Here is a 26,353-nt window from a genome sequence, read left to right on the forward strand (position 1 = left end):
CTCGCACTGAGAGCGGGCCTAGATATTCAGAGGATAGTAAGGAAATTCAAGTTTATTTTATTAATTCACTCAGCAATATCCAAGGCTTTTGCTCTTATGACCTATTTATACTTTTTGAAAATTATTGAGGACCCCACAGAACTTTTATCTTTGTGAGTTATTATAGCTCACAAATAATAATATTTATCATATTGGAAATTAAAATTGAAAGTCCCTGGCTAGTGCAAACGGTTAATGCCTTTGACTGCTAACCAAAAGGTTGGAGGTTTGAGTCCACCCAGAGGCAGCTTGGAGGAAAGGCCTGGCAATTTGCTTACCAAAAAAGCCAGCCATTGAAAACCCTATGGAGGACAGTTCTATTCTGACACATGTGGGGTCGCCATGAGTCAGAATGGACTTGACAGCAACTGGTGATAGCGGTGGTAGTGGAGGAAAAGTATTTATTAGTGCATTTTAAAATAACAGTAACAAGCCTGTTATGTGTTAAAGTAAATACCATGTTTGTGAAAAAATATTTCCACAAAAATAAAAAATAAATTACGGACAAGAGTAGCATTGTTTTGCATTTTTGCCGATTTCTTTAATGTGTGGCTGGCTTAATAGAAGTCAGCTAGATTTTCATATCTACTTTCTGCATTCAGTCTGTTGTGAAATGTTGTTTTGTTGAAATTTATTAAAAAAAAAAAAACCCTGGCTTCACAAAAATATGTAGTTGGAAAACGGAAGGAGTGTTTTAATAATCTTTACAGATAATTAGAGATATTCTTCTTTGATAATCAAACCAATTGCTGTCAATTTGATTCTGACTCATGGTGACCCCATGTGCATCAGAGTAGAACTAATCCACAGGGCTTTCATGGCTGTGACCTTTCGGAAGTAGATCCCCAGGCCTTTCTTCCAAGGCACCTTTGGGTGAGTTCAAACCACCAACCTTTTAGTTAGTGGCCCAGCACTTAACCATTTGCACCATCTAGTCGTCTCCATTTTCGTTGATACTATACCCAAATTCAACAAGTGGTAGTTTCCTGAAGATTAGTTGCAATGTGAAATCTGAAACCGTATCAATGAGATTTTCTGATTTCTGTTACACTAAAATATTCTAGTCTGGTACTTTATATGAATCTTGTAACATAATGAATTGGCCACTGGAAAATATTGGTTCCTTGAGTTATGCAGGTCTTGCAAATGTTGGCCCATTTCATTATGTGGTATCAAGAATTCACACTCAGTAGTATAACTGCTAATCTCGCCGGAGGTGATACGAAGTATTGAGAAGCTGTCAGCGTCATCATGGGAGATACGAGTTTTCCAGAATTCTCATTTTTGTTTGAAAATTTGAATTTTGTCCTTAACAAATACCGTCAGTTATTTTCCTTGAAATGATAGCCTTGCTTCATTCATTTCCAAAAATCTGCAAAATTTCCTAGTCTAAGTAACCAGTTTGTCTGCCAGCTATTCCTTCAAGTAAAAAATACTTCATGGAAAAGTGGCTAGTTCAGTTCAAACAATCACTTAAGTGCTTTTCCTCAAGACCACCTAGCATGTTTCAGAAAGTAGCAGAGCTTTATGCATACTTCCTGTTTTACCCCACAGATTATTAAAAAAGATGTGTAGCCAAGGGTGGTGGTGGTTGTTATATGCCATTGAGTCGATTCCAACTCATAGCGGCCCTATAAGCAGAGTAGAACTGCCCATGAGGTTGCCTAGGCCATGATATTATGGGAAGGAGCCCTGGTGGCACAGTGGTTAAAGCACTTGGCTGTTAACCAACCTAAAGGTCAGCAGTTCTAACCCACCAGTCATTCTGCGGGAGAAAGATGTGACAGTCTGCTTCCATAATGATTACAGCCTTGGAAACCCTACAGGGCAGTTCTACTCTGTCTTATAGGTTTGCTATGAGTCAGAATTGACTCTACAGCAGTGGGTTTTAATCTTTACAGGAACAGATCACCAGGTGTTCTCTCCCACGGAGCAGTTTTCAGGTAGTAGCTAAGCACTTAATCGTTGTGCCACCAGGGCTCCCTGTAGTCAAGGGTAGAGATTTAATAAAAACTGGATTAATAATTAATATGCTTTATCAAGGACATTAATAAGTGAATTGGCATGTGTGTAATGTAAATGCATAACACTGAAGAGTCTCGTGACTGCTAGTAAAATTTCCTACCACTGCCTGCGTGCAAACCAAGACACTCAGCAGTTTTATTCACCGTGGCTTTTGTACCACCAGTGCAAATGTTAGCATAGTGTAAAAAGCAAATAATATCTTAGTGTGATTACTGAAAGTAGTTTTCACTTCATGGATCAGAGAACTTCAAAAGCACCGAAAATTATAAATAAGGGGAAAAATCACGTAAAATTTTAACAGTTGGTCAGTTTAGAAACTGAAAGAGAAGGAAAGGGAGAGAGTCTAGGTTCAAGCTGTTCAAACTGGAATGGACGAATGAAATTTGGAGAAACTGGAGGTTCTATAGCCTTACTCTTCACTCACATAACTTTCAAGATGGAACCACCCCATTCTGTTACTGTTAAAAATAAAGAATTGGTAGTCTTGGGCCCTGCTATATAATTTTGTATCTCCACTTGCTAACCATAAATCAAGTTCTGTGGTTTGCTGAGTCACCCTCTCTCTTGGTGCCTGTTTTGCACTTCCCAGCACGGCCGATGATGCTGACCTTCCATGCCACTGAGCACCTTGGCCACCATCAGAACATGCCCTTCCAGCCCTACTCACCTTGCTCTCCCATGCGGCAGCATAGGGAGATGGCCAGCATGAGACATCTAGACATTTCTGAATAATATCCCAAGTCTCCAGATAATGGAGGCTCTTCAGAGGTTCGAGAAATATCTGATGGTTTGATTGAACATTTCATTGCTTTCCCAAGTGATTGGTGTCATAGAGCTGTCAGCCAAGAAGAATGGTCATTAGAAGGTGGAAGAAATCTTGGTTCACAAAAGAGATCATGAGCCTGCAAGCTCTACTTTTGAGAAATCTCATTATGCCTCTCCAGCTTCCTGAAGGTCCCTAGGTGATGCAAACAGTTTACACTTGACTATTAACCTAAAGGGTGGCAATTCAGACCCACCCAGTGGTATCATGGAAGAAAAGGTCTAGCAATCTGCTTCCATTAAGATTAACCTAAAACGAACCAAACTCATTGCCGTCAAGCCAATTCCAACTCATAGCAACCCAAGAGGACAAAGTAGAACTGCCTCGTAAGGTTTCCAAGGCTGTAAATCTTTATGGAAGCAGACTACCACATCTTTCTCCCACAGAGCAGCTGGTGGGTTTGAACCGATACCGATAACCTTTCCGTTAGCAGCTGAGTGCTTTAACCACTGTGCCACAAGGGAGGCCAAAAAAAACCCTATGGAGCAGTTCTACTCTGTAACACATGGGGTCACCATGAGCCAGAGTCAACTTGACGGTAACTAATGACAACAGAACAATTAATAGCTTCCTAGTTTTCTGTGATTCGCCAAAATCACCAAATCCCCAATTCTCTTAGAATTTCTATAGTCTCCCTTTTTGGCGTTTTATTTAGTGAAATGAACAAATGCTATATGGTACAATCACCAAAAAAAAAAAACAAACCTGTTGCCGTCGAGTCGATTCCAACTCATAGCGACCATATAGGACAGAGTAGAACTACGCCATAGGGTTTCCAAGGAGCGGCTGGTGGATTTGAACTGCTGACTTTTTGGTTAGCAGCCAACCTCCTTAACCACTGCTCCATAAAAAACACACTGCTCCATAGAGTCCTTATATTACCTGTTTAAGATACGGTAGGATTCTTTTCTTAACCTCTATGAAAAAGATCTAACTAAGTTCATGACATTTTTTTTTTTTTCCTTAAACAGCCCAAAGCCTTGAAACTGCTGGGAATGGAGGTAAATGTTTGCTCAAATTATTAGTGTCAGTTATTTATTCTCTTTATTACAAATTAAAAAAACATATTTAAGTTTATTGCAGCGTTAGGGCTTAGTCCATGATTCTAAAATAAGGAAATAAAATTTTTCAAAGTAACAAGGGTACAGGTCACAGTAGCTTTGAAAATTCCACCAGAAGGTCATGTTAGCATTGCAAACAGGAAATAAATCCTATTTGAAATACTAACTTGAAAATTAAGGAAGCATATAAATTCCAGTAAGTGAAATCTATTTATGGGTACTTGTAAATGGCCAACAGATCCAAACACCAGAACTACTTCACAAATGCGTCCAATAGGTATGCAGAAACTCGAGACAGGTTATCTGCTTCCTGTCTTTTGTTTGTGTGATTATTGTGATACATGCAAATTCAAGTATAGACTGTCCTGGCCCTTTCAATGAAAAGAATAGAACTCTCCATCTGAGATACAAACAACCCTACCTGTGGAGAAAAAAAAAAATTTTTTAAGGACAATAGAAAAATAAAATGGCCCTTAAGGAAATAACTTTTAAATTAAAGTATGACAGAAAGATGTGTCCCCACAGGACTGTGCTGATACATTTATTATAACTTGTTTTAAAGTTAGGCATGCATGTGCCCATGAGTTCTTTGCGGATAGGAGCTGGCGTACTTCATTTCTGTATCTGTCCCAAACCTGGGTCAGTAACTACTTACTGAAATGAATTGATTTGTTTCCAACTCAGCCTCTATGTTGTGTCCCTAAAATTACAGGACGATGTTCCCTTGAGAAGAGGAAGAAAGACAACCAAGAAGCGTGAAGAAGAGGTGGACATTGATTTGGACGACCCTGAGATCAACCACTTCCCTTTCCCCTTCCACGAGCTGATGGTGTGGGCTGTCCTGATGAAGCGGCAGAAGATGGCCTTGTTCTTCTGGCAGCATGGTGAGGAGGCCATGGCCAAGGCCCTGGTGGCCTGTAAGCTCTGCAAAGCTATGGCTCACGAGGCCTCTGAGAACGACATGGTCGACGACATCTCCCAGGAGCTGAACCACAACTCCAGGTTCGCCACTCCAGCAAATGGAATGGGGGGTCAGGGAAAGAGAAGAGAAGATGGGCCCCAAATACTGGAGGTTCTGAGCTACCCAAAGCTTTAAGGGGAGGCAGTATTACCCCCATGGTACACACAGAGGGTTCCAGTTTCCAGCTGCCATCAAGTTGATTCTGACTCATGGCAATCCCATATGTTGCAGAGTAGAACTGTGTTCCATGGGTTTTCTTGGCTGACACCTTTTAGAATCAGATCTCGAGGCCTTTCTTCCAAGGCACCTCTGCGTGGGTTTGAATCGCCAACCTTTCGGTAAATAGCCAAGTACTTGGCAGTTTTCACCACCCAGGGACTACACACAGAGGATGGACATGAATAAACATGTATTGGACACAATACTACACAAGAAGGTACATAGGTGACCTCATTCTATCCTCTCAACTACCCCCAAGATGTGGGTACTAATATTATGTGTAATTTACAGTTATGAAAAATGAGGGCCAGAGAATTTAAGTAACTTCTTCAAGATCACACACACTTGTAAAAATTGACAAGGCTGGGATTTGAACTGAAGGCTATCACTTTTAAGAAGACATACTGCACTCTAGTCATTGACTTACTGGTCTGAATTCAGGGCCCTGAGTGCAGTCACCATGCCTTGTTTGGCTTCCACCTCCAATCTAATGAGGATTTCTGTCCTTGAGTCAGCTCTAACTCGTGGCGACTTTATGTGTAACAGAAGAAAACTTTGCCTGGCCCTGCACCATCCTCACGATCATTGGCGTGTTTGAGTCCATTGTTGCAGCTGTTGCATCGTGCCTTCCAACTAGGGAGCTCATCTTCCAGCACTATATCGGACAGTATTCTGTTGTGATCCATAGGGTTTTCATTGATTCAGGAAGTAGATCATAAGTCCTTTTTTCCTAGTCTTAGTCTGGAAGCTCCCCTGAAACCTGGCCACCATAGGTGACCCTGCTTGTATTTGAAATGCTAATGGCATAGCTTCCAGCATGACAATAACATGCAAGTTACCACAGTACAACAAACTGACAGACGGGTAGTGGATCTGGCCCATGTTGTTGTTGTTGTGTGCTGTCCGGTCAATTCCAGCTCGTAGCAACCTTAATATGACAGAGTAGAACTGCCCCATACGGTTCCCTACGCTGCAGTCTTCACGGACGCAGATTGCCACAGTATTTTTTCCACAAAGCGGCTGGTGGGTTCAAACTGCCAAGCTTTTGGTTAACAGCCAAGTTCTTAACCATTGTGTCACCCGGGCTCCTTGATCTGGTCCATAAAAATCAAAAAAACCAAACCCACTGCCGTCCAGTCGATTTCGACTCATAGCGACCCTATAGGACAGAGTAGAACTGTCCCATAGAGTTTCCAAGGAGTGCCTGGCAAATTTGAACTGCCAACTTCTTGGTTAGCAGCTATAGCACTTAACCACTACGCCACCAGGATAGTAGATGCTTAATAACTGTTAGCTAGATGAATGAATGAATGAACAGACTATACCCCATAAGGAACTACTATACCACACACCACTCAGCAACAACCTTTTGTTGTGGCTTGACCCATGGGTCCCCACTTTCCTCATCCAAGTCTTCAGGCAGGCCTGATGGACTCCTCCATGTGTTCTCTCTTTCAGGGACTTTGGCCAGCTGGCCGTGGAGCTCCTGGACCAGTCCTACAAGCAGGACGAGCAGCTGGCCATGAAGCTGCTGACGTATGAACTGAAGAACTGGAGCAACGCCACGTGCCTGCAGCTTGCTGTGGCTGCCAAGCACCGTGACTTCATCGCACACACATGCAGCCAGATGCTGCTCACCGACATGTGGATGGGCCGCCTCCGGATGCGCAAGAACTCAGGCCTCAAGGTCAGCGCCCAGAAGGCCCTATGGCTCTGAGGACCAGAGGGTTGCCTGGAGTTTTCCAAGCCGAATCTGTGATGGGATTGGGCACTCTGTAATCTCAGGAGGGTAGTTCTAGACCCCAACCGTGCATCAGGAGGTTTCATGTTAGCATTTTTTTTTTTTTAATACAGCGGCTAGGGCCTCCCCAGGTCCTGCTGAAGTCCAACAGGCACATAAAAGTCCAACTCCAGAGATGGTACCTAGACATTAATTTTTGGTTAAGTTTTTCTTCTTAGTACACTTTATTTTTTCAAGCAGTCTGTTATTAACAGCTTACATTGGTTTGGTACAATGGTTATAGTTGATGAGCTAATGTTAATACATTATTATTCACTACAGTCCATAGTTTATTTTAGGTTTCATTCTTTGTGTTGTACAGCTCTCTAGCTTTGGACAAATGCGTAATGTCATGTAGCCACCATTACAGTATCCTACAGAATAGTTTCACCACCCTAAAAATGCCCCATGCTCCACCTCTTCATCCCTCTCCTCCCTCCCCTGAGCCCTTGGCAACCACTGATCTTTTTTCTGTCTCTATAGTTTTGCCTTTTCCAGAATCTTCTATAGTTGGAATCATATAAAATGTAGGTTTTTCAGACTGACTTCTTTCACTTACCAATGTGCATTTAAGGTTCCTTCATGTCTTTTTACAGTTTAACAATGCATTTATTTTTTATCACTGAATAATATTTCGTGGTATGGGCGTTGCTTGCTGAAAGCAAAGAGGACCTGAAATACTTGCTAATGAAGATCAGAGACCACAGCCTTCAGTATGGATTACACCTCAACATAAAGAAAACAAAAATCCTCACAACTGGACCGATGAGCAATATCATGATAAATGAAGAAATGATTAAAGTTGTCAAGGATTTCATTTTACTTGGATCCACAGTCAACATCAAAGCAGCAGTCAAGAAATCAAAACGACATATCCTCTTTAAAGTGTTAAAAAGCAAAGATGTCACCTTGAGGACCACATGGGCCTGACCCCAGTCATGGTATTTTCAGTCGCCTCATATGCATGCAAAAGCTGGACAATGAATAAGGAAGACTGAAGAAGAATTGGTGGCTTTGAATTATGGTGCTGTAGAAGAATATTGAGTATACCATGGACTGCCAGAAGAACGAACAAATTTGTCTTAGAAGAAGTACAGCCAGAATGTTCCTTAGAAGCCAAGATGGCAAGACTTTGTCTCATGTATTTTAGACATGTCACTAGGAAGGACCAGTCCCTGGAGAAGGTCATCATACTTGGCAAAGTAGAGGGTCAGCGAAAAAGAGGAAGACCTTCGAATGAGATGGATTGACACAGTGGCTGCAACAGTGGGCTCAAGCATAACAGCGATTGTGAGGATGGCACAGGACAGGGCAGTGTTTTGTTCTGTTGTGCGTGGGGTTGCTGTGAGCTGGAACAGATTCGTTGGCACCTAACAACAACAACAACACTGCACTCTATGGACATTAATCTTTTTCAGCGGATCTGGAGGTGACAGTAACACACAGGTACCATCGGAGGTACCACTTGCTTCTGGTACAAGCCCTGTACACGGGGAGCTGCTTACCTGGGCAAACTTTGCTCTGAGGGAGCCTGAACTCATTGGCCCTCCTTTGCGTCTTTCCTTAAAGAGACATTGACTTCTATCAGCTGCATTTGAAAAATCTTCTAAACTGAAATAAAAAATGAAATAGATTTGTATGTAACAACATTGCTAGATAATCATGACGTATTCTTAAGTGAAGCAAAACAAGGCAAAGACCAGAATGCATAGCCTGAGTCCGTTTTTGTTTAAAAAAAAAAAAAAAAAAAAGTGTATGTGTATGGTTTTGTCTGTATAAAATAATTTTAAAAAAATAAAACCAGGTAGGATGCACAGTAAGTTGTTTGCAGAGGTTACCTCTGGGATGGAATGGACAATGTAAGGGACTTTACTGTTTTTAAAAGAAGTAGGATGTGCAGCTTTTGATTTTTTATTTTCTTTTCCCAGTGTTTTCCAAATAAGAAACTAAACTAAAAGAAGTAAAGACAGAAAAAATTGGGAGAGGGAAGATTAAAAGAACATTTTAAAATGCTGTATCTTTAGAGTTTGTGGCTGTTACAGTTTGAAAACCAGTTGACTCTGAATTATGGTGACCCCATGTGTGTCAGAGTAGAACCGTGCTCTGTAGGGTTTTCAATGGCTGATTTTTCAGAAGTAGGTCTCCAGGCCTCGGGCAGATTACCCAATCAGCAAGGTAAGCATGGGCTTACTTATGCTTACTTATTAATCTGTAGTAAACCTTTTCATATTACCTTGCTGATTGAATAATCCGTCCCTGTCAGGGATTGTAAATTTGACAAGAGGCTTTGATTCTGTAGGAAGGCACTATCGGGTTGGGAGCAAGACAGATGCCAGCTGTACTTAGAAGCAGAATCTTTGACATGGTAACAAAATGTGAAATTGTTTGCTGCAGATGATCTGGTAAGCAAGGTAAGCACTGTGCTTACCTTGCCTATTGAATAATGCTCCCCCGCCCAGGCCTTTGGTCTGAGGTACCTCTGGGCAGACTCGAATCTCTAACCTTTCCATTAGCAGCCAAGTGTATTAACCGTTTGTACCAATCAGGGACTCCTGTTACAACTTAAGCTGGACTCCAACTTGCTTAGAACTACTTGATCTGGGCACCTCTGTGGTCAGCCCAAAGCAGAAGGGTCATCAGACGGGAGCAACACCCTGAGGCCACCCTGATTGAATCAGTACCCGTCCCCCACTCCCTGGCCCACCCCTAATTAAGTACCCTCTCTTGGCCCAGAGCTACAGAAGTTTCCATGAAGTGTGTCATGGGCATTCTATAGCCACACTGCTAGCGACTGCAAGTCCCGCCTCAGACAGGGAGCCAAGCCTGGCCCTTAGCAACGAGGACAGGGTGTCATGTCCCATGAAGGCTGCCAGCCCGCCACCTGAGCCTTCCCATGCCTGCCAGGGAAGGGTCACCCTTTTCCCTTAGCTGCTCTCGAGTCCCAGTGAGCTTTTGAGCACAGACTGTCCCTGCCTCATTACAAGAGTATCATCCTGACTGACCCTCCGTGCAAAGGAAGAATGAGATTGCCCTCCCTTGAGTGAGGCCTAGGGGTTTAGTACCATCATATAGAGATCTAAGCACGTTGTTTGTACATGAGAGAAACACAGCGCTGGCCTCTCCTGGGGCATCTGTGGGAGGCGGGGGGATTCTCATGGTAAATACAGTGTGTGTGTCTGTGTGGCTGTTGTGTAGTGGCACATGCCAGGGACGTGCTCTAAAATGAATAACATGCTTTCCTACATGCACTGTCTCAAGGTCAACCTAGGACAGGCAGCATTTTTTATGGCAATAACCAGATGACACATAATCAGCTCCACTTGACACATTAGCAGATAAATGCCTGTGGACATAGGTATGATCTGATTTCACAGCCAAAGTCAAGTGCTGTCTAGTGGCTAAATGCAAAGCCGAATTCTTTCCCAGTTATGCCTTGGGTGAAAGTGCTTGGCCTCTCTTTTCCTCAGTCCCCTCCCCCTTGCTAAAAAAAAAAAAAAAAAAGTGGGTGTTAATTGAAAAAAATGCATGTGGGCAAAAAGCTTAGTTTCTCCAAAATGCAAACTGAACTATTGTGCATAACCTCTCCTAGCTGTTTGCATCAATGTGTTTAGTTATTCACATGTCCAGTTAGTGATTCAAGTGTCCAGGTCTCCACACAGGGCCACACACAGCACAGGTGTGCATATACACACACGCACGCACACACTCACACACACCCCTTGCCCCAGGCCCTCTGATTCTAAGCAACCACACTAATTTTAATCCTTTAAATGTGATGATTATTATTATCATTATTATTACTTTAGGTAATTCTGGGAATTCTACTTCCTCCTTCAATTCTCAGCTTGGAGTTCAAGAACAAAGACGACATGCCTTATATGTCTCAGGCCCAGGAAATCCATCTCCAAGAGAAGGAACCAGAAGAACCAGAGAAGCCTACGAAGGAAAAAGATGAAGAAGATATGGAACTGACAGTAAGGAAACACTAAGCAGTTATTCTCGCTGGGGGGTATCCCTAATCCACTTGTCCCATTCATTGGACTTAACATCTAATACCTCTCCAGGTCACCTGGCTGTTCCCTAGCCTCCCACCTGGTTTAAAGCATCACCGGGTGCCTTCATTTAAGTCTTGAGACCAGGGTATTATAAACGTTTCCTCTCTGTACACAAAGAACATGACTTTAGGGTTCAATCCTATGTGAAAATTTTCAGCCAGGCTTAGTGGTGCAGGAAAAACCAATGAAATTCGAAAGCACCCCACGTTTTCCAAACGGCACTGCTTTACGAACAATCAGGTAACAGGGCAGTGTTCACACACATGGAGAAGGGAAGGGAGTCCATGATCTGGAAGCAGCTGGCTTCTCTCAGCTGGACCTGTTCTGCTGATCAGAAGCTAAGTAAGGCTTTCTCTTTTGTCTTCAGGGTCAGGCTTACAAATGCAGGACTAATTGAATTTTGAGGTTTGTATAGAAAGCTTTTATTAGCTTTTTCCTGGTGTAATTATAGAGCATGGATGCTTTGTTCTGCAGGGGAAATGGGGCAGCTGGGTACGGGACAGCCTCCTGCAACCCCCACCTGAGCCTTGTGACTGCCACTGGATTGTTTCCAAAGCCTAAAAATACCATGTAGCTATTAAAGGGACCAGCAAGGCTTCATAGCTTTGGAGACCAAGCAGCAACTTCATAAGGACTTCCTGATATTCCCGCCCTCCTACACAACCCTGACCAATGATTGTTGCTATAATGACCCAGAAGAAGCCATAAGGAGAGAAAACAAAAAATTGCTTTTGCTCAGGTGACAAAAGGCCTTTCCATTATTATCCTGGTGGGACCACCTTGTTTTTCCTCCAGATAAGCAGTACTTCATTCCAGTAGGCTCTTTCCAAAGATCTCTTTGTGGCCACAGTTCCAGCACCTATTTGAGCTGGGCATATACAGCAGGACATTCTTCAAATTAATCATTCATAGTTTGTTACCTACTGAATCCTTAGTAGCTTAAACCCATTGCCATCCAGTCCATTCCAACTCATAGCAACCCTATAGGACAGGGTAGAAGTGCCCCATAGGGTTTCCAAGGCTGTGATCTTTACAGAAGCAGATTGCCACATCTTTCTCCCACAGAGCAGCTGGTGGATTCAAACCAATGACCCTTCAGTTAGCAGGCAAGCGCTTAACCACTGCTCCACCAGCAATCCTTCTTAGTAGCTTAGGTCACTTGAAAGGATCTTCCCCAGCCTTGACATATGGGTCCAGCCAGCAAAGATCCTCAAATCCATACTGTGTGCTTTTGTCTGTAGTTGACCTTGTTAAAGTCTGCTGGAAGGAATGTCACAGGAAATGTTTGACTGCAGGAAAAAGAAATTAACAAAATCAGTAAGTTAGGCTGCTTAGGCGGGAATTACTGAAATGTCTAAAGTGCTTTACTTAAACCCACAAGAGGCAAGCCTTTTCCAAATGCATTCACTTTGGGATGTGTCTGGATAAAAGCAAAACAAGTTGTTTTGGTCCGGGTTTTGGTTCTGTTTTGCCTGCTTTGCCAGGTAAGTGTCTCTATCTTGCATTTTCTTAAGAAAGTTCTAACATGTCCACAGACCCAGGGCAATGTTGTAGCTCTGTTGGAAAAGCCACCATCCATAGAAACCAAAAACCAAAACCAAACCTATTGCCATCGAGTCGATTCTGACTCAGAGGTTACCCCAAAATGCCACTCTCTAAGATATCTACAACCCTTCAAGCTGTCTGTACTCCCATTTCGTTATGTCCCGAATGACATTGTTTTATTAAGCATGTAAGTAAGCAGACCAGAAGCAGGATAATTATGTTATATAAATTGTAGGACAACTATCATGTAATCTCAGAGTTTCTTGAGGTCAACAATCAATATTTACAGAACTGTATTGCTGTCTAGTGTGTAATATCCATTGTGAAAATGGATTCAGCTCACTAATCAAAATAAATGCATAGGTAAGCGTTAGTGTGGAATTTTACCCACTCATTCACTCAAGGTACTTTTCTAGCCAGAAAGTCCATAAAGGAAATGGAAGTCAGCCTCTCCAGAAATTCTACTGGTTATAAGTAAATCATTTGTGATTATTATATATTTGAGTAAACTGAATATTTGAGGCAACGATCAAAGTCATTGAAACCAATATATTAATATTTGGATATCTTAGATAAGGGTTGTTTGAAACCAAATAATCTGGTAGTTGTCTCTGTTCTCAACTTCAAGACAAATTATTTCTACGATTAGATCTCTCAACTCTGAACTCACATTCCCAATGATTTTTCTTGTCCCAAATCCCTGTCCGTCTCTGAGCAGTGATAAGGTCTTATCTTGGTTTCACATTTAATAAAACTCTCACTTTCCAGCCATTTGTGGAACTAACCTTGTCTTATAATAATACTGAAGAATTAAAGCCAAGGAATTATGCTGTTATACCGAAACAAAAACCCGTTGCTGTTGAGTGAATTCCAGCTCAGTGAGACCCTTTAGGACAGAGTAGAACTACCTCATAGTGTTTCCAAGGAGCGACTGGTGGATTTGAATAGCCAACCTTTTGGTTAGCAGTTGATCTCTTAATCACTGTGCCACTAGGGTGCCTATGCTGTTTAAACTCCTAATAATGCACTTTTTTTTTTTCTCCTGGTGAGAAATCCCAGCTAGATCACTTCAGCCAAGAGTATCTAAGAAAGTCCAAGTTCACTTTAAAGACTAGCTAATATTTACTGTGTACTTATCAAGTGCCGGAGTCCCTAGGTGGTGCAAATGATTAGCACACTCGGCAGCTAACCAAAATGTTGGAGGCTCAAGTCCACCCAGAGGCACTTTGGAAGAAAGGCCTAGCAACCTACTTCCAAAAAATCAATCATTGAAAACCTCCATGGAGCGCAGTTTTACTCTGACAGGCGTGGGGCCACCTTGAGTTGGAATCAGCTTAACAGCAACTGGTAACTTGTACTAAGTGCCAGATGCTTATTGATTTATATACCAACCTATAAAGCAGGTGCTAGTATTATCTCATTTTTTTTTTTTTTTAGTATTACCTCAGTTTACAGTTAAAGAAACTAAGTCTCAGAAAGGTTAAGAAACTTGCCCAAGGCCCCACAGATTCTAAGTGTCCAAGTTATGACTCAATTCTTTATGTCTGAGTGACATAAAGACTGGAACTCGTCACCATTCTTCCACCATGTTTGGGGCATCCTGTCACTTGCTACCCAGATTGGCATGTGTCTGCCTTTTTCCAAGTTCTGTCTTTTTTGTGATGTTAAATCATTATTGTTGTTATTGCTACTGCAATAAGAAGGAAGTATTTCCATTCTTAAAGAAATTCCCACCAGCTTAGAGATGGGGGCCTCCCCAGGTCAGTTAGCCTAGTTTCACCTTGTTGACTCTCTCATGCAGAGGAAGACAGTAGATCCAGGAGTCATCATGAAACTAATAACAACAGTAATTCAAGTTTTATGGGGTTTGAAATCAGGGAACTAGGGCATATGCCTAAGGGCTGGGAGATGTCTGTGAGGTCGGTACTATGGTCAAGGTATTTCAGACAACTCAACTTCTTGAATACTCATAACTTTTGGATAAATTAGGTACCATTGTTAAAATTTACCTTTAAATTAAGAGTCATTAGCACGTGGTAGAATCAGAATTTGAACCCAAATCTGCCTGTCTCACTAAATCTGTGGGGCAGGGGAAGAGGAATGGGGAGGGAAGATAGATTCCTAACGCATCAGCTTCACAGGCTCTGTGCTGTCTCCCTCTATGAACTCTGGATATCTTCTGTCATCTTCCAGAGCTCCCAGAGTGGAAGAGAAGAGGATGTTCAAAAAATATCCCCAAGGCCTACTGTCCCAGGAAACGGGTACCTACAGTTCATATGTATAATGCAAATGCTCACTTAAGAAAGGCACTCTGATGGGCCTTGGATGAGTCTTTTAGGTCCTATGAGCATCCTTTCCTTATCTGTAAAATGGGCTCACTGCTTTTCAAAGCCCTGCCATGATTGTATCCATTCTCTTCCACTGTAGGCAATGTTGGGACGCAACAATGGGGAGTCCTCAAGGAAGAAGGATGAAGAGGAAGTTCAGAGCAGGCACCGGTTAATCCCCCTGGGCAGAAAAATCTATGAATTCTACAATGCACCCATCGTGAAGTTCTGGTTCTACACCGTAAGCACTTTCCCTTTCGTCTTTCTTATGGATGGCTGCACAGAGCCAATGCCCATTTCTTATGCACCTGGGTGGTTTTCTCTGTGAGTCATAATGTAAGCACCACTCATGCAGAAAGAAAGAAAGCTCCATGACCTTGCTTTTTCAATAGTGTTCCAAGATTTGTGGAGTTTGGGAAGCAGATTCTTAAGGCTACATTTCTTCTCAGAAAATAAAGGAAATGATAAAAAGGAGAACTAGCAGAAATAGAGGTGAGGCTAGTCTAGCAGGAAAATAGACGTCCTTTCACAAAACACTTCCATGCTCTAGACGGATGAGGACTAGATCAGAGCTGCCCATTTTCGATGCCCATCCTGGGCTCGGGGTGACATTTGGTGGGCACGGGTTGAGGAGACTGTTAGAAGCAGTACCAGTAGAGATGGGTAACATATATGCATAACTGCTCCCAATCTGGGTGGTACAAATGGTTAAGCACTCAACTACTAGCCGAGAGGTTGGTGATTTGAACCACCCAGAGGCACCTCGGAAGACAGGCCTAGTGATCTACTTCCAAAAGGTCACAGCCTTGACAACCCTATGGAGCAGTTCTACTCTGCACACATGGGGTCACCATGAGTTGGAATTGACTCAACAGCAGCTAACAACGACAGCACTACTCCCAGTTTGGTAATGTCGTCAAACAGCCATTCTTGCTCTGCCACAGTTAAACAACATGCAAACCGAAGCAGCAGAAACTTCTTGAAGCAACCTATAACCGCCCAAAATATTGTTCAGTGTGCAAACCACACAAACATTTTCTGCCTACAAAACAATGGATTGCCTCCTGCTGGGGTAGAAATTGGTCAGGCGTTGATTTCCTATTTTTCCTTTTCAATGACATTTTAAGCTTGGGGTGAGCTTTGGCCCAGGTCATCCTTGATTCTCTTCAGCCACAGTGGAACTGTGCCAGATGAAAGATAGTGAGTCTGTATTTTTAGCCATTTTCACACCTGGCTATACAGCAGTTACTTGAATTAGCAACAAGATAATCTGAGTCTAAGGCCAAGATGACTCAAATGACCAGATGTGGTGCTTTTTGTGTGGTCTTGGGTGCTAACACTTGGCACTGGCTTAGAGCAGGTTTCTCAACCTCAGTACTATTGATATTTTGAGCAGAATATTTCTTTGTTGTAGGGGACTATCCTGTGCATTACAGGGTGTTGAAAAAGTATCCCTGGCTTCTACCTACTAGATGCCAGTAGCACTTCCCACCCCCCAGATATGACAACCAAGAATGTCTCCTGTGGGGTAAAATTACCACTAGTTGAAAACCACTGCATTAAAATATGGTCTTAAAAGAGGACAGAATATTATAAAAATATAAATATTGTATTTTTTTAGTGAAACAAAATTTCTGATCTATTAAAGCCTAATGTTAAAAAAGAAAAGAAAAGAGTTGTGGTGGTGCAGTGGTTAAGACTCACTGCTAACCAAAAGGTTGATAGTTCAAATTCACCAGCCACCGTTTGGGAACCATATGGGGCAGCTCTGCTCTGTCCTGTAGGGTTGCTATGAGAGGTAATTGACCCAACAGCAATGGGTAATGTTTAAAGAAAAAGAAAAAAATTCTCCCTGTAAAATACAGAACATGCAAAAATATTTCTATTTATATATTTTATATAGACATAAATTATTTTTACCTTGCAGAAAACAACTTAGTGGTTAAAAGCATGAACTTTGGAGTCAGGTGCTTCTTACTATTGTGTGGCCTCAAGCAAGTTATTTAACCATTTTGTCCGCCAGTTTACTTATCTGCAAGATGGGGATAATAATAGTATAGTCCATCCTCATTATTCACATATTCCATATTTTCCAATCTGCCTACTCACAAAAATTTACATGTAACCCAAAAATCAATACTTGAGTGCTTTTGCCATCATTTGTAGGCTTACACTGATTAGGGGGAATATTTGAGTCGCCCTTTTCACATGTTCCCAACTGAAATCAAACAAGGTGACAATTCTGCCTTCTTGTTTCAGTTCTCATACCAACACAAATGTAAACAAGTGTCCTTTTTGCGGTCTGTTGAGTGCCACAAGAAAGAAAATACAAGCAAATGGAATACCAATTCTTGTAGAACTCCCACTGACTTAAATAAGAAACATAAGGTTATATTTCTATTCAAAACTTTCACATTCTACACACAGCTTATTAAAGCTTACAGTGTATGTGTACGTGTGGCATTTCTTATGTGACGTATTTTCATATTAAATAGATCATTTAACTCATTTTCAACCTTTAATAGATGAGGAAATTATATGTCCCACAGTGGTATCTGCACATGTGTCTAGGTCTTATGGAATACCTTTGACTCTTATTAAGAATCTACTCATTAGAAAGAAAGGAGGGAGGGAGGGAGGGGAAATGTGGTTAGCAGAGAAATCTACATTTCTCTGGCACTACACAGCTCTAAATCACAGGTTCTGTTCTTAAGAAGGCAGAAATGAGGACATAGGACAGACTAAAGTTTAATTCAAAATGGAGTTTTGATTCAGGTTTGAGTCAGTTGTTTTTTAATCATGCCAAGCACCTCAGTTTTAGAGTGCCCTCACACAAAATATTGAGTAAATGCAAAACAAAGTGATGCACCATGTCACACAGGTACAAGCAAAGTGCCAGGGCAGCAGAGACCCATGTAAGTGTCAAGAAAGATTACATATTACATTAGTTCAGAGATTACAGTCTATGTTTATTCTTTACATAGTTTAGAGTTTTCAAATGCATTTTGTCATAAATTCCATGTCCTGCTTGCTGACCTGGTTTTATCATGCTCTGTGGTGGCCTTGTGCAAGGGCAGGGCTCCTAAACTGTACCAGCCAGAGCTCTGTATTGTGTTTCCTTTCAGCTGGCATACATTGGATACCTGATGCTCTTCAACTATATTGTGTTAGTGAAGATGGAACGCTGGCCTTCTACCCAGGAATGGATTGTCATTTCCTATATTTTCACCTTGGGAATAGAGAAGATGAGAGAGGTAACTGCTTTCATGAAAGAGAACATTGGCTATAAACATAACAGAAATCAGTTAAAGTTTATTTAATATACGATTTGCAAATCAGGGTAATGTTCCAAATAGAGAGTCAAAAATATCCCAAAGTAGAAAGATCTTTCACAGATGTTTATATTCCATCTTATCACTAGTAATTAAACATTGCTATGGAAATGGAATGGTTTTTTTATGGAAATGAACTAGAACTGATAAAAAAATTTGTGGCCATGCAGGATTCCATATAGCATCGTTCTTGAAGAACAATTAAAGCAATTACTGATTGACCCTAAGACAGAGCTGCTAGTCTGACCTTTGGAGTTTCTGTTGTCAAAACTGCACATAGATAATTTTCTGAAAGAACACAATGCCGAAGGCAAATTTTTTTTTTCCTTTTTTAAGTTCTGCTTTAGTTGAAAGTGTACAGCTCAAGTTAGTTTCTCATACAAATATTTATGGACATATTGTGATGTGACTCTAGTTGCAATCCCTACAATGTGACAGCACACTCCCCCTTACCACCCTGGGTTTCGTATATCCATTCAATCTGCTCCTGTCCCTGTCTGCCTTCTCATCATGTCTTTGGACAAGAGCTGCCCATTTAGTCTCATGTATCTACTTGAACTAAGAAGGACACTCTTCACAAGTATTATGTTATGTTTTATAGTCCAGTTTAATCTTTGTCTGAAGAGTTGGCTTCCCCCCACCAAAAAAAACCCCAAACCCATTGCCATCGAGTCGATTCTGACTCATAACAACCCTATAGGACAGAGTAGAACGGCCCCATAGAGTTTCCAGGGAGCGCCTGGTGGATTCGAACTGCCGACCTTTTGGTTAGCAGCCATAGCTCTTAACCACTATGCCACCAGTGTTAAGAGTTTGGCTTCAGGAATGATTTTAGTTCTGGGTTAACAGAGAGTCTGGGGGTCATGTCTTCTGGGGTTCCTCTAGTCTCAGTCAGACCATTAAGTCTGGTCTTTTTATATGAATTTGAGTCCTGCGCCATGCTTTTCTCCCGCTCCATCAGGAACTCTCTGCCAAGGCAAACATTCTTTACAAATTAAGGTAGACTGTTGTTTGGCTTAAAGGTGACTCTTAGGGAACTACTTTTCTCAATGCTCAGGGTTGAAAGATCATCTTAAGATGATAGTTTGGGTAGGTCATTTTCAACCTACATGGAATCCATAAATCTGCATGAAAATTAAAAACTCCATTCCTCTCTAGTTACATTTGCAGGTAGAGGGGAAAAGGGAACACTCAGTATCCAAATTAAGCCAGAAAATATTTTCTCTCATGCTGCCACAGAAATAATGGATTTGACTTCATAAGCTGCTTCTTTCCTTCTTTGACAGACCTGGGGAAGCTGCACAGTATGATGTTTATAGGGTCATCACTCCCTAAGTACTTAGGATTTAGTCTCTTTTCTACTAACATCATTCTATTGCACCAAGAAACCCTCCAATTGACTTGCTGTTTGAGCTCCAGCAATGTCTCTGAGGCTCTTTACACCTTTCTTTCCTTGTCCCTATAAACATGACTTTTCCAAGTTTTCCACTATTAATTCCCATTTCAACTCCTTGCTATGGGTCTGTTTGGGCTCATTCCACTAATACCTATGATTCTCCAAATGAGTTTCAGCAGCTCTAGAGGAACTACAGGAGTCCCTGAGTGTTGTAAAAGCTTAACATGCTCAGCTGTTAACCAAAAGGTTGGAGGTTCAAGTCTACCCAGAGGCAGTGGTGTCTCTAGGGTCGGTGTCACCCAGTGCAGTGACTCATGGTGTCACCCCCTCCATGCTAATTACCACAGTATGGTAGCTAAAACACCAGAAAACTTGACCAAATCAGTGATTGTAAAAACATGGGCAGCAATGAAAAAAACAGTGCATATTAGTAGCACATGCAGACACAACCACATGATTCAAAAAAAAAAGTTACCGTAATTGGGTAATAACGATAGCTCTGACCAGAGCTCATCAGAAGGTTCAAAAAGTAAATTAGCACAGAGTTTTAGCCTTGTACGTATATTGAAACCTGTTAGTTGGGCTTATGAAAAATGTTTTTGTTGTTAAAACTAACTACAGGGATATTTTTATAAAAAATAATAAATTTCTTTTATTATTTTTATAAAAAATAATAAAAATATTATAGACAGTCATTTTGGTGTCACTCCCTCTGACAGTGTCACCTGGTGCGGTCCACACCCCCAACACCCTTCTAGTGACACCATTGGCCAGAGATGCCTCAGGAGAAAGGCCTGGAGTTCTACTTCCGTAAAGTTAGAACACCCACGGAAAATCCTGTGGAGCACAGTTCTGCTCGGACACAGTGGGGTTGCCGTGAGTTGTAATCGGCTCCATGGCAACTCATAGTGGTGCTGGTAGAGGAACTACCCTTTCATTCATTTAATTCTTTCTCTTGTTTATTGGGGTATCAGTTACTCCACCAGCCTAGGGATCACTAACATGAATGGAGCACAGTTCTTGTCTTCCAGGTTGAGGGTGTAGGTCCCTCTTTTCTCCCTCTCTCCCCCCAGTCTCACCACCTACAAGGCACCATCATAATGCCACCCCCATATGATTTACTTGAATTCAAAGCTAACCTCAGGGGTCCATCAGACTCAGAGCCACTATAACAAATGTGGAGTCTCTGGGTGATACAAACAGTTAACACACAGCTAACCAAAAGGCTGGAGGTTTGAGTCCACCCAGAGGCACCTCAGAAGAAAGGCCTGGCAAGCTACTTACAAAAAATCAGCCATTGAAAACACTATGGAGCACAATTCTACTCTGACACAAATGGGGCCAACATGCGTTGGAGTCGACTCAACAGAAACTAGAAAAAAAAAATGGATGTGGTCAAGCAAAATCCACAAGAGGGCTCTGCAGCCCTGCTTAGAGCTCTCCACAAACTCCCATTCCAAGGGAGAAAAGCCATTTGGGAAGGCAGGCTTGTGCAGTACTGATGATTCCTGTGCATTTTCCCAAGAACTACAGTCAGTGGGAGAGGCCTTTTTCTGGAAAAATTGCTCCCTATCAAGTCTACCACTTCTTCAAGGGCTCCAGAACAGTCCTAGTCACTGAACGGGACCCATAGAGAAAAGGTTTCCTATCAATCCACAAACTCATCACCGCCTTCATTACTGAGACAGGTTAAAAGGCCCTTGTTTTCTTAGGTTTCTGCTCAGTAGTGTTCCCCTGCAGAGAAAAAGACACGTATCTATTATGCATGGCAGGTGAGTCGATTCCAACTCATGGCGACCACTGTGTTACAGAGTAGAACCGCTCCATAAGGTTTTCTCAGCTGTAACCTTTATGGAAGCAGATTGCCAGACCTTTCTTCTGTGGTGCTGCTGGGTGGATTCAAACAGTGAACCTTTAGGTTAGTAATCGAGAGCAAACCATTTGCACTACCCAGGGACTTTGCAGTGTTGGTTAGATGTAGTGGAGTTGGAATCATGAAAGATCTCTTACCTATGCTTAGTGCCCTTCTCTTAGGTTTTTAAACTGCTTTGAGGATATTTAAATTCTAATTAACATCCGCCCATTCTGAGAGCTTAGTAGGTGGATATATTTCTCCCATTTTATAAGGGTCTAGATTAAAAAAAAAAAAAAAGAATGCCTTGCCTTGCTCCAAATATTCTAAACTTAGGGCTTTTCATTCATAATGCCTTCTACTTCTTGGCCATTAAAATGGATTTCCCATTTGCAAACTGAAAAACAGTGATAAATTTGCTTTGGTCTTTGTGTAGCTCTCTGAGAACTAAGGCCTGGTACTGCGAAAGGCTCTGTGTGCTAACACGCCGGTTCTTGCTCTCCTGTGACTTAACGCCCAGATGCATATTCCTTCCCCATGATAAGCAGAAAAGGGAAAGACTTAAGCAGGGAGACTGGAATCTCTCCAGGGACTAAACTGGAAGAATACAGGGAGCAGTCTGTACTCCACGGACTGTTCTGGTGGAGCTTGCCAGACAGGCAGGCTGCCAGGAGCCCCAGGCCTGGATATTCATTTCTTCTGAGGCGACACATAATAGCCAAGAGGGCAGGGCATTGGAAGCTGGGGTCAGGGAGGGGTCAACCCAAGAGTCCTTGCTTCTGAGGAAGCTGTGAGGAGTGAGGCACCTTCCTGTCTGACTTTTGCCTCTGTGGTGAGATAGCCCATCACAAGGAGTGCCTCTTCCCCTGAACTCGTTAAAAAAATGCTGGACTATCAAGACAGTGAGCTGCCCACAAGTCCCCAGGCATTTATGCCTCCTCACAGAAAAGATGCAGGCCCCCAAGATCTCAGATGCAAGATCCGGGAAACATGGAAAAGTCTGTAACCTTCCGTGCCTCCCGAGGGATATACAAGGCAGGCTTTGTGGTTTCAGATGCCGCCAGCCCGTTCCCAGCACCACATACTTCAGCAGGTAGTCACCAAAACAAGCAGTGGTAATCCCTTAATAGCATGTCACTGTTTACGATGTGCTTAAGGAGACATGATCTCATTTTGATCCTCCTTCCCACAACTCTGTGAGGTAAATGGCACAGCTTCATTACATTCCCATTTTATAGGTATGGGAGCTAAGACTCAGAGGGATTAAACCATTCTCCTGTATCCCACAGCCAGAAAGGAGAGCTAGGCCTAAACTTGACTGATACATCTCAATGCTCACCACTCTTTCCACTCCCCGAGGGGAGCCTGTGGGTGGTGCAAATGGTTAACATACTCAGCTCACCAGAAGATTGGAGTCCATCAAAAGGTACCTGGGAAGAAAGGCTTGGCAATCTACTTCCAAAAAAATCAGCCATTGAAAACCCTGTGGAGCACAGTTCTACTCTGACACACATGGGGCCGCCATGACTCAGAATGAAATCAAAGGCAATGGTAATGAGTTCCAAACCCTGACATGCCTCAGAGTCCCTGGATTCTAAGGAAGTACCTAAGAACTAACTCTAGAAGTGAAGGGGGCAGAGGGTGGAGACTCTTCGCACTTCACTCCTGCTCTGCTCCACAGCTGTTCCACTTCTATGACTTTTTTTTTTTTAATGTTACAGTTTTACAAAAAAAATATTTTCACTATTTAAAAAATTATACTACAAACTCCCGCCATTCATTATGCTGCTTTTAACAATCTTAGCAAAGTGTGCCATATTAGGCAAAAGGCTGCAAAGCCTCTAAGGCATTGCCTTCCCCTCCACATCCCCACACACAGATTTTTCCCTAGAGAAGATGTAGCCAGGGGATGAGAAGCCATCAGACACCACCAGCTGCAGGAATTCACAATGGTTAGAAGAGTGGTTTGTCCGAGTGTGGTCGTCCACATCATCTGGGACCTTGTTAGAAATGCACACTCTGGGGCCCGCATTCTAGACCTGCGGAAGCAGAAATTCTGGGAGTGGGGCCCAGCAATTTGTGTTTTCACCAGCCCTCGGGATTCTGACGCTTGCTCCAGTTCAAGAAACCCTGGGCTAGGGTTTAGGAAGGAAGATAGCACAAAGGATGAGGGAGGCTACCGAGTGGCCCCAGGTATCTTGCTTAGCCTTCTAAATCTCAGCCCTGGCTTATTAAGGCATTCCTTCCTTAGCATTTTTAGCCAAGGTAACTTACTAAAGTGGAAATGAGGATTCAGATAAACAACTGCAGATTAGACCTGCCCCTGTCTTTTCTCACTTCTTCCGTGGGAGGTCCTGGGTGGAAACCGTGGGTCATGGCTTGAAGAGATGGAGATCTCAGGGGCCTTGGTGTACAGCATACTAAGCTGGGCTCCCTGCTTCCCCTGGCTGTGGGGCAGGATGAGTGGTGACTCTGCAGTTCAGCTGTGCATTTCATAGAACCCACATACCATGGCAAAAAGACCCTGCTAGCTTTAAGGTATGGAGCCCTGGCAGAGCAGTGGTTAAGAGCTTGGCTGCTAACCAAAAGGTCATCAGTTCAAATCCACCAGCCACTCCTTGGAAATCCTATGGGGCAGTTCTGTGGGGCAGTTCTGCTCTGCCCTATAGGGTCCCTATGAGTCGGAACCAACTTGACAGCAACAGGTTTGGGTTTTTTTTGTTAATTTTAAGGTGAGTCAGAGTCCAAGCTAGCAGGAAAGATATGAGAGGGACTGGAGCATTGCTGTGAGGTGTCTATGCGACAATTAGTCAGTCAGTCAACAAGTATTTATTGAGTGCCTATTATGTAGCAGACCCTGGGAACAAAGAGTCTACTCTTAGAATTTACAGTCTAGTGGAGAGAGATGATGGATGGATGGATGGATGGGTGGGTGGGTGGGTGGACGGACGGACGGACGGACGGACGGACGGACGGATGGATGGATGGATGGATGGATGGATGGACACACGTGTAAGTCATACAGAAGATAGTTCCATACAGTGATAAAGTCTTTAAAAAATAGGGTAATAGAGAGTGACTTGGAGTCGTGGAAGCCATTGAAGTGAGGGTGGTCAAGGAAGGCCTTCCTAAGAAGGACAAATTTTAGCAAAGACCTTGAGTTCTTTGTCAGCTATGCAAAAACCTGGGAGAAGAAAGTGCCCAACAGAAGAAACACCAAATGCAAAGGTCCTGAGCATAGAATGGACTTGTTATGCTTAAGAGCAGCCACTATGGCTGTAGGGCTAAATGAGAAAGAACATGGTGGGACATGAAATGAGGACATGATAAGGGGTTTGAATTTTTTTCTATTTATAATGAAAGTCATCAAAAGGTTTGCACATCAATTACCATAATTTGCTTTAGTTTTGTTATTGTGTCTCTCAAGTCTCTGTTTTCGTTAAGGTATAATTTACCTATAGCAAAATTAACAACTCGGACGGATATGGCTTGATGATCTGTAGGCAAAAGGATACAGCTTTTACCTATGCAGACAACCATGTAATCACCATCCAGATCCGGACTTAGGTTTAGAATCATTCTGTGTGCTGCTCAGAGAAGGGATTGAGAGCAGGTGGGTAAGAATGAAGGCAGGGATACCGGTTAGAAGCTGTTGGAATTATCTGTGAGATGTGATGGGGTTTAGAATAGGACACTAGCAGTGGAGGTGGTGAGAAGTGGTTGGATTAGGTTATATTTAGAAATAGAGGCAATAGGACTTGTTCCTACAGGAATATAGGATGTGGAAGAGAGGAATGAAGGAGTCCTCTCAAGCTGGTGGGTGAGTAACTCGATTTGGTGGTGCTATTTACTGAGATGAAGGAGCGCTTGGTAGAAGATTTACAGGGTATTAGGAATCAATAACTTTATATCAAAGCCCTAAGGTATATCTTATAATTGTAAGAAAACCCAAAAGATCAAATGTATTGCTTCTATCTCCTTCTGGAATATTTACATCTGGATGGCCTAAGCTTAGTTCAGTGGTACATTCATAGCATGTAAGCATTCAAGTAGATACAGGTAATGCAAGCTACTGACACCAGCTAACAGAACAACAACTTTCCAACCAGGCTGAAAATATAGACAGAAATCAGGCCTAACTCCACTTCTTGCCTACCTTTTAGATTCTTATGTCCGAGCCAGGGAAGTTGCTTCAAAAAGTGAAGGTATGGCTGCAAGAGTACTGGAATGTCACAGACCTCATCGCCATTCTTCTGTTCTCCGTGGGAATGATCCTTCGTCTCCAAGACCAGCCCTTCAGGAGTGACGGAAGGGTCATCTATTGTGTGAATATCATTTATTGGTACATCCGTCTACTAGACATCTTTGGCGTGAACAAGTATTTGGGCCCCTATGTGATGATGATTGGAAAAATGGTAAGCAGGGTCTCCTAATTCCATGTTATAACTCTCAGAGAGAAGTGGTCATAATAGGAAGTGGAAAATAATTCTTTGGGGCCTGCTATCAAAGTTTACATGAGATGGCCCTACTTTTGTGGGTTTTTTTGTTTGTTTTACATAACTCCTTTTGAATGTTTGGGATTTTGATTGTATCTATATGCATAACTGGAGAATTAATCCTAACTCACTCATTCACTTACTGAAAAATATATAAAAATCATCTATTTTGGGCCAGGCAATGGGCTAGGAGTTGGGTTTACAAAGACATTCTTTCTAGGAGATTGAAGGTAAGAGAAAGAAAAGGAGAGAAGTAATTACCATATAGTATGAGAATGCTGTGATAGAGATGTGTGTCAAGTACAACAAACAGGAGCAAAGAAAAGGGAATGTAAGTCAGGGAAGATTTCACATAGAGGTTACATTTTAGCTGGGTCTTAGAAGAGAAGTGGATTTCCACTCCGCATTTTTAATGAAGTGCTAGAAAAAGGCCTTTCCGTAC

General features: G+C 42.4%; 1 protein-coding gene across 2 annotated transcripts in view; it reads left to right on the forward strand.

The window, feature by feature from the left end:
* The window catches only part of TRPM3 (transient receptor potential cation channel subfamily M member 3), a 996,165-nt gene that overhangs the window by 864,494 nt on the left and 105,318 nt on the right, over positions 1-26,353 (forward strand). For both annotated transcript variants that reach the window (XM_023544757.2, XM_064291228.1), the window contains 7 exons: positions 3,859-3,888; positions 4,661-4,950; positions 6,587-6,815; positions 10,715-10,882; positions 14,936-15,076; positions 17,961-18,089; positions 25,579-25,830. In XM_023544757.2, the coding sequence (XP_023400525.2) occupies positions 3,859-3,888; positions 4,661-4,950; positions 6,587-6,815; positions 10,715-10,882; positions 14,936-15,076; positions 17,961-18,089; positions 25,579-25,830 (1,239 nt within the window). The remainder of the gene's footprint in view (positions 1-3,858; positions 3,889-4,660; positions 4,951-6,586; positions 6,816-10,714; positions 10,883-14,935; positions 15,077-17,960; positions 18,090-25,578; positions 25,831-26,353) is intronic.

This window comes from Loxodonta africana, chromosome 9 (genome assembly GCF_030014295.1).
Source record: "Loxodonta africana isolate mLoxAfr1 chromosome 9, mLoxAfr1.hap2, whole genome shotgun sequence".
NCBI classification, from domain to species: Eukaryota; Metazoa; Chordata; class Mammalia; order Proboscidea; family Elephantidae; genus Loxodonta; species Loxodonta africana.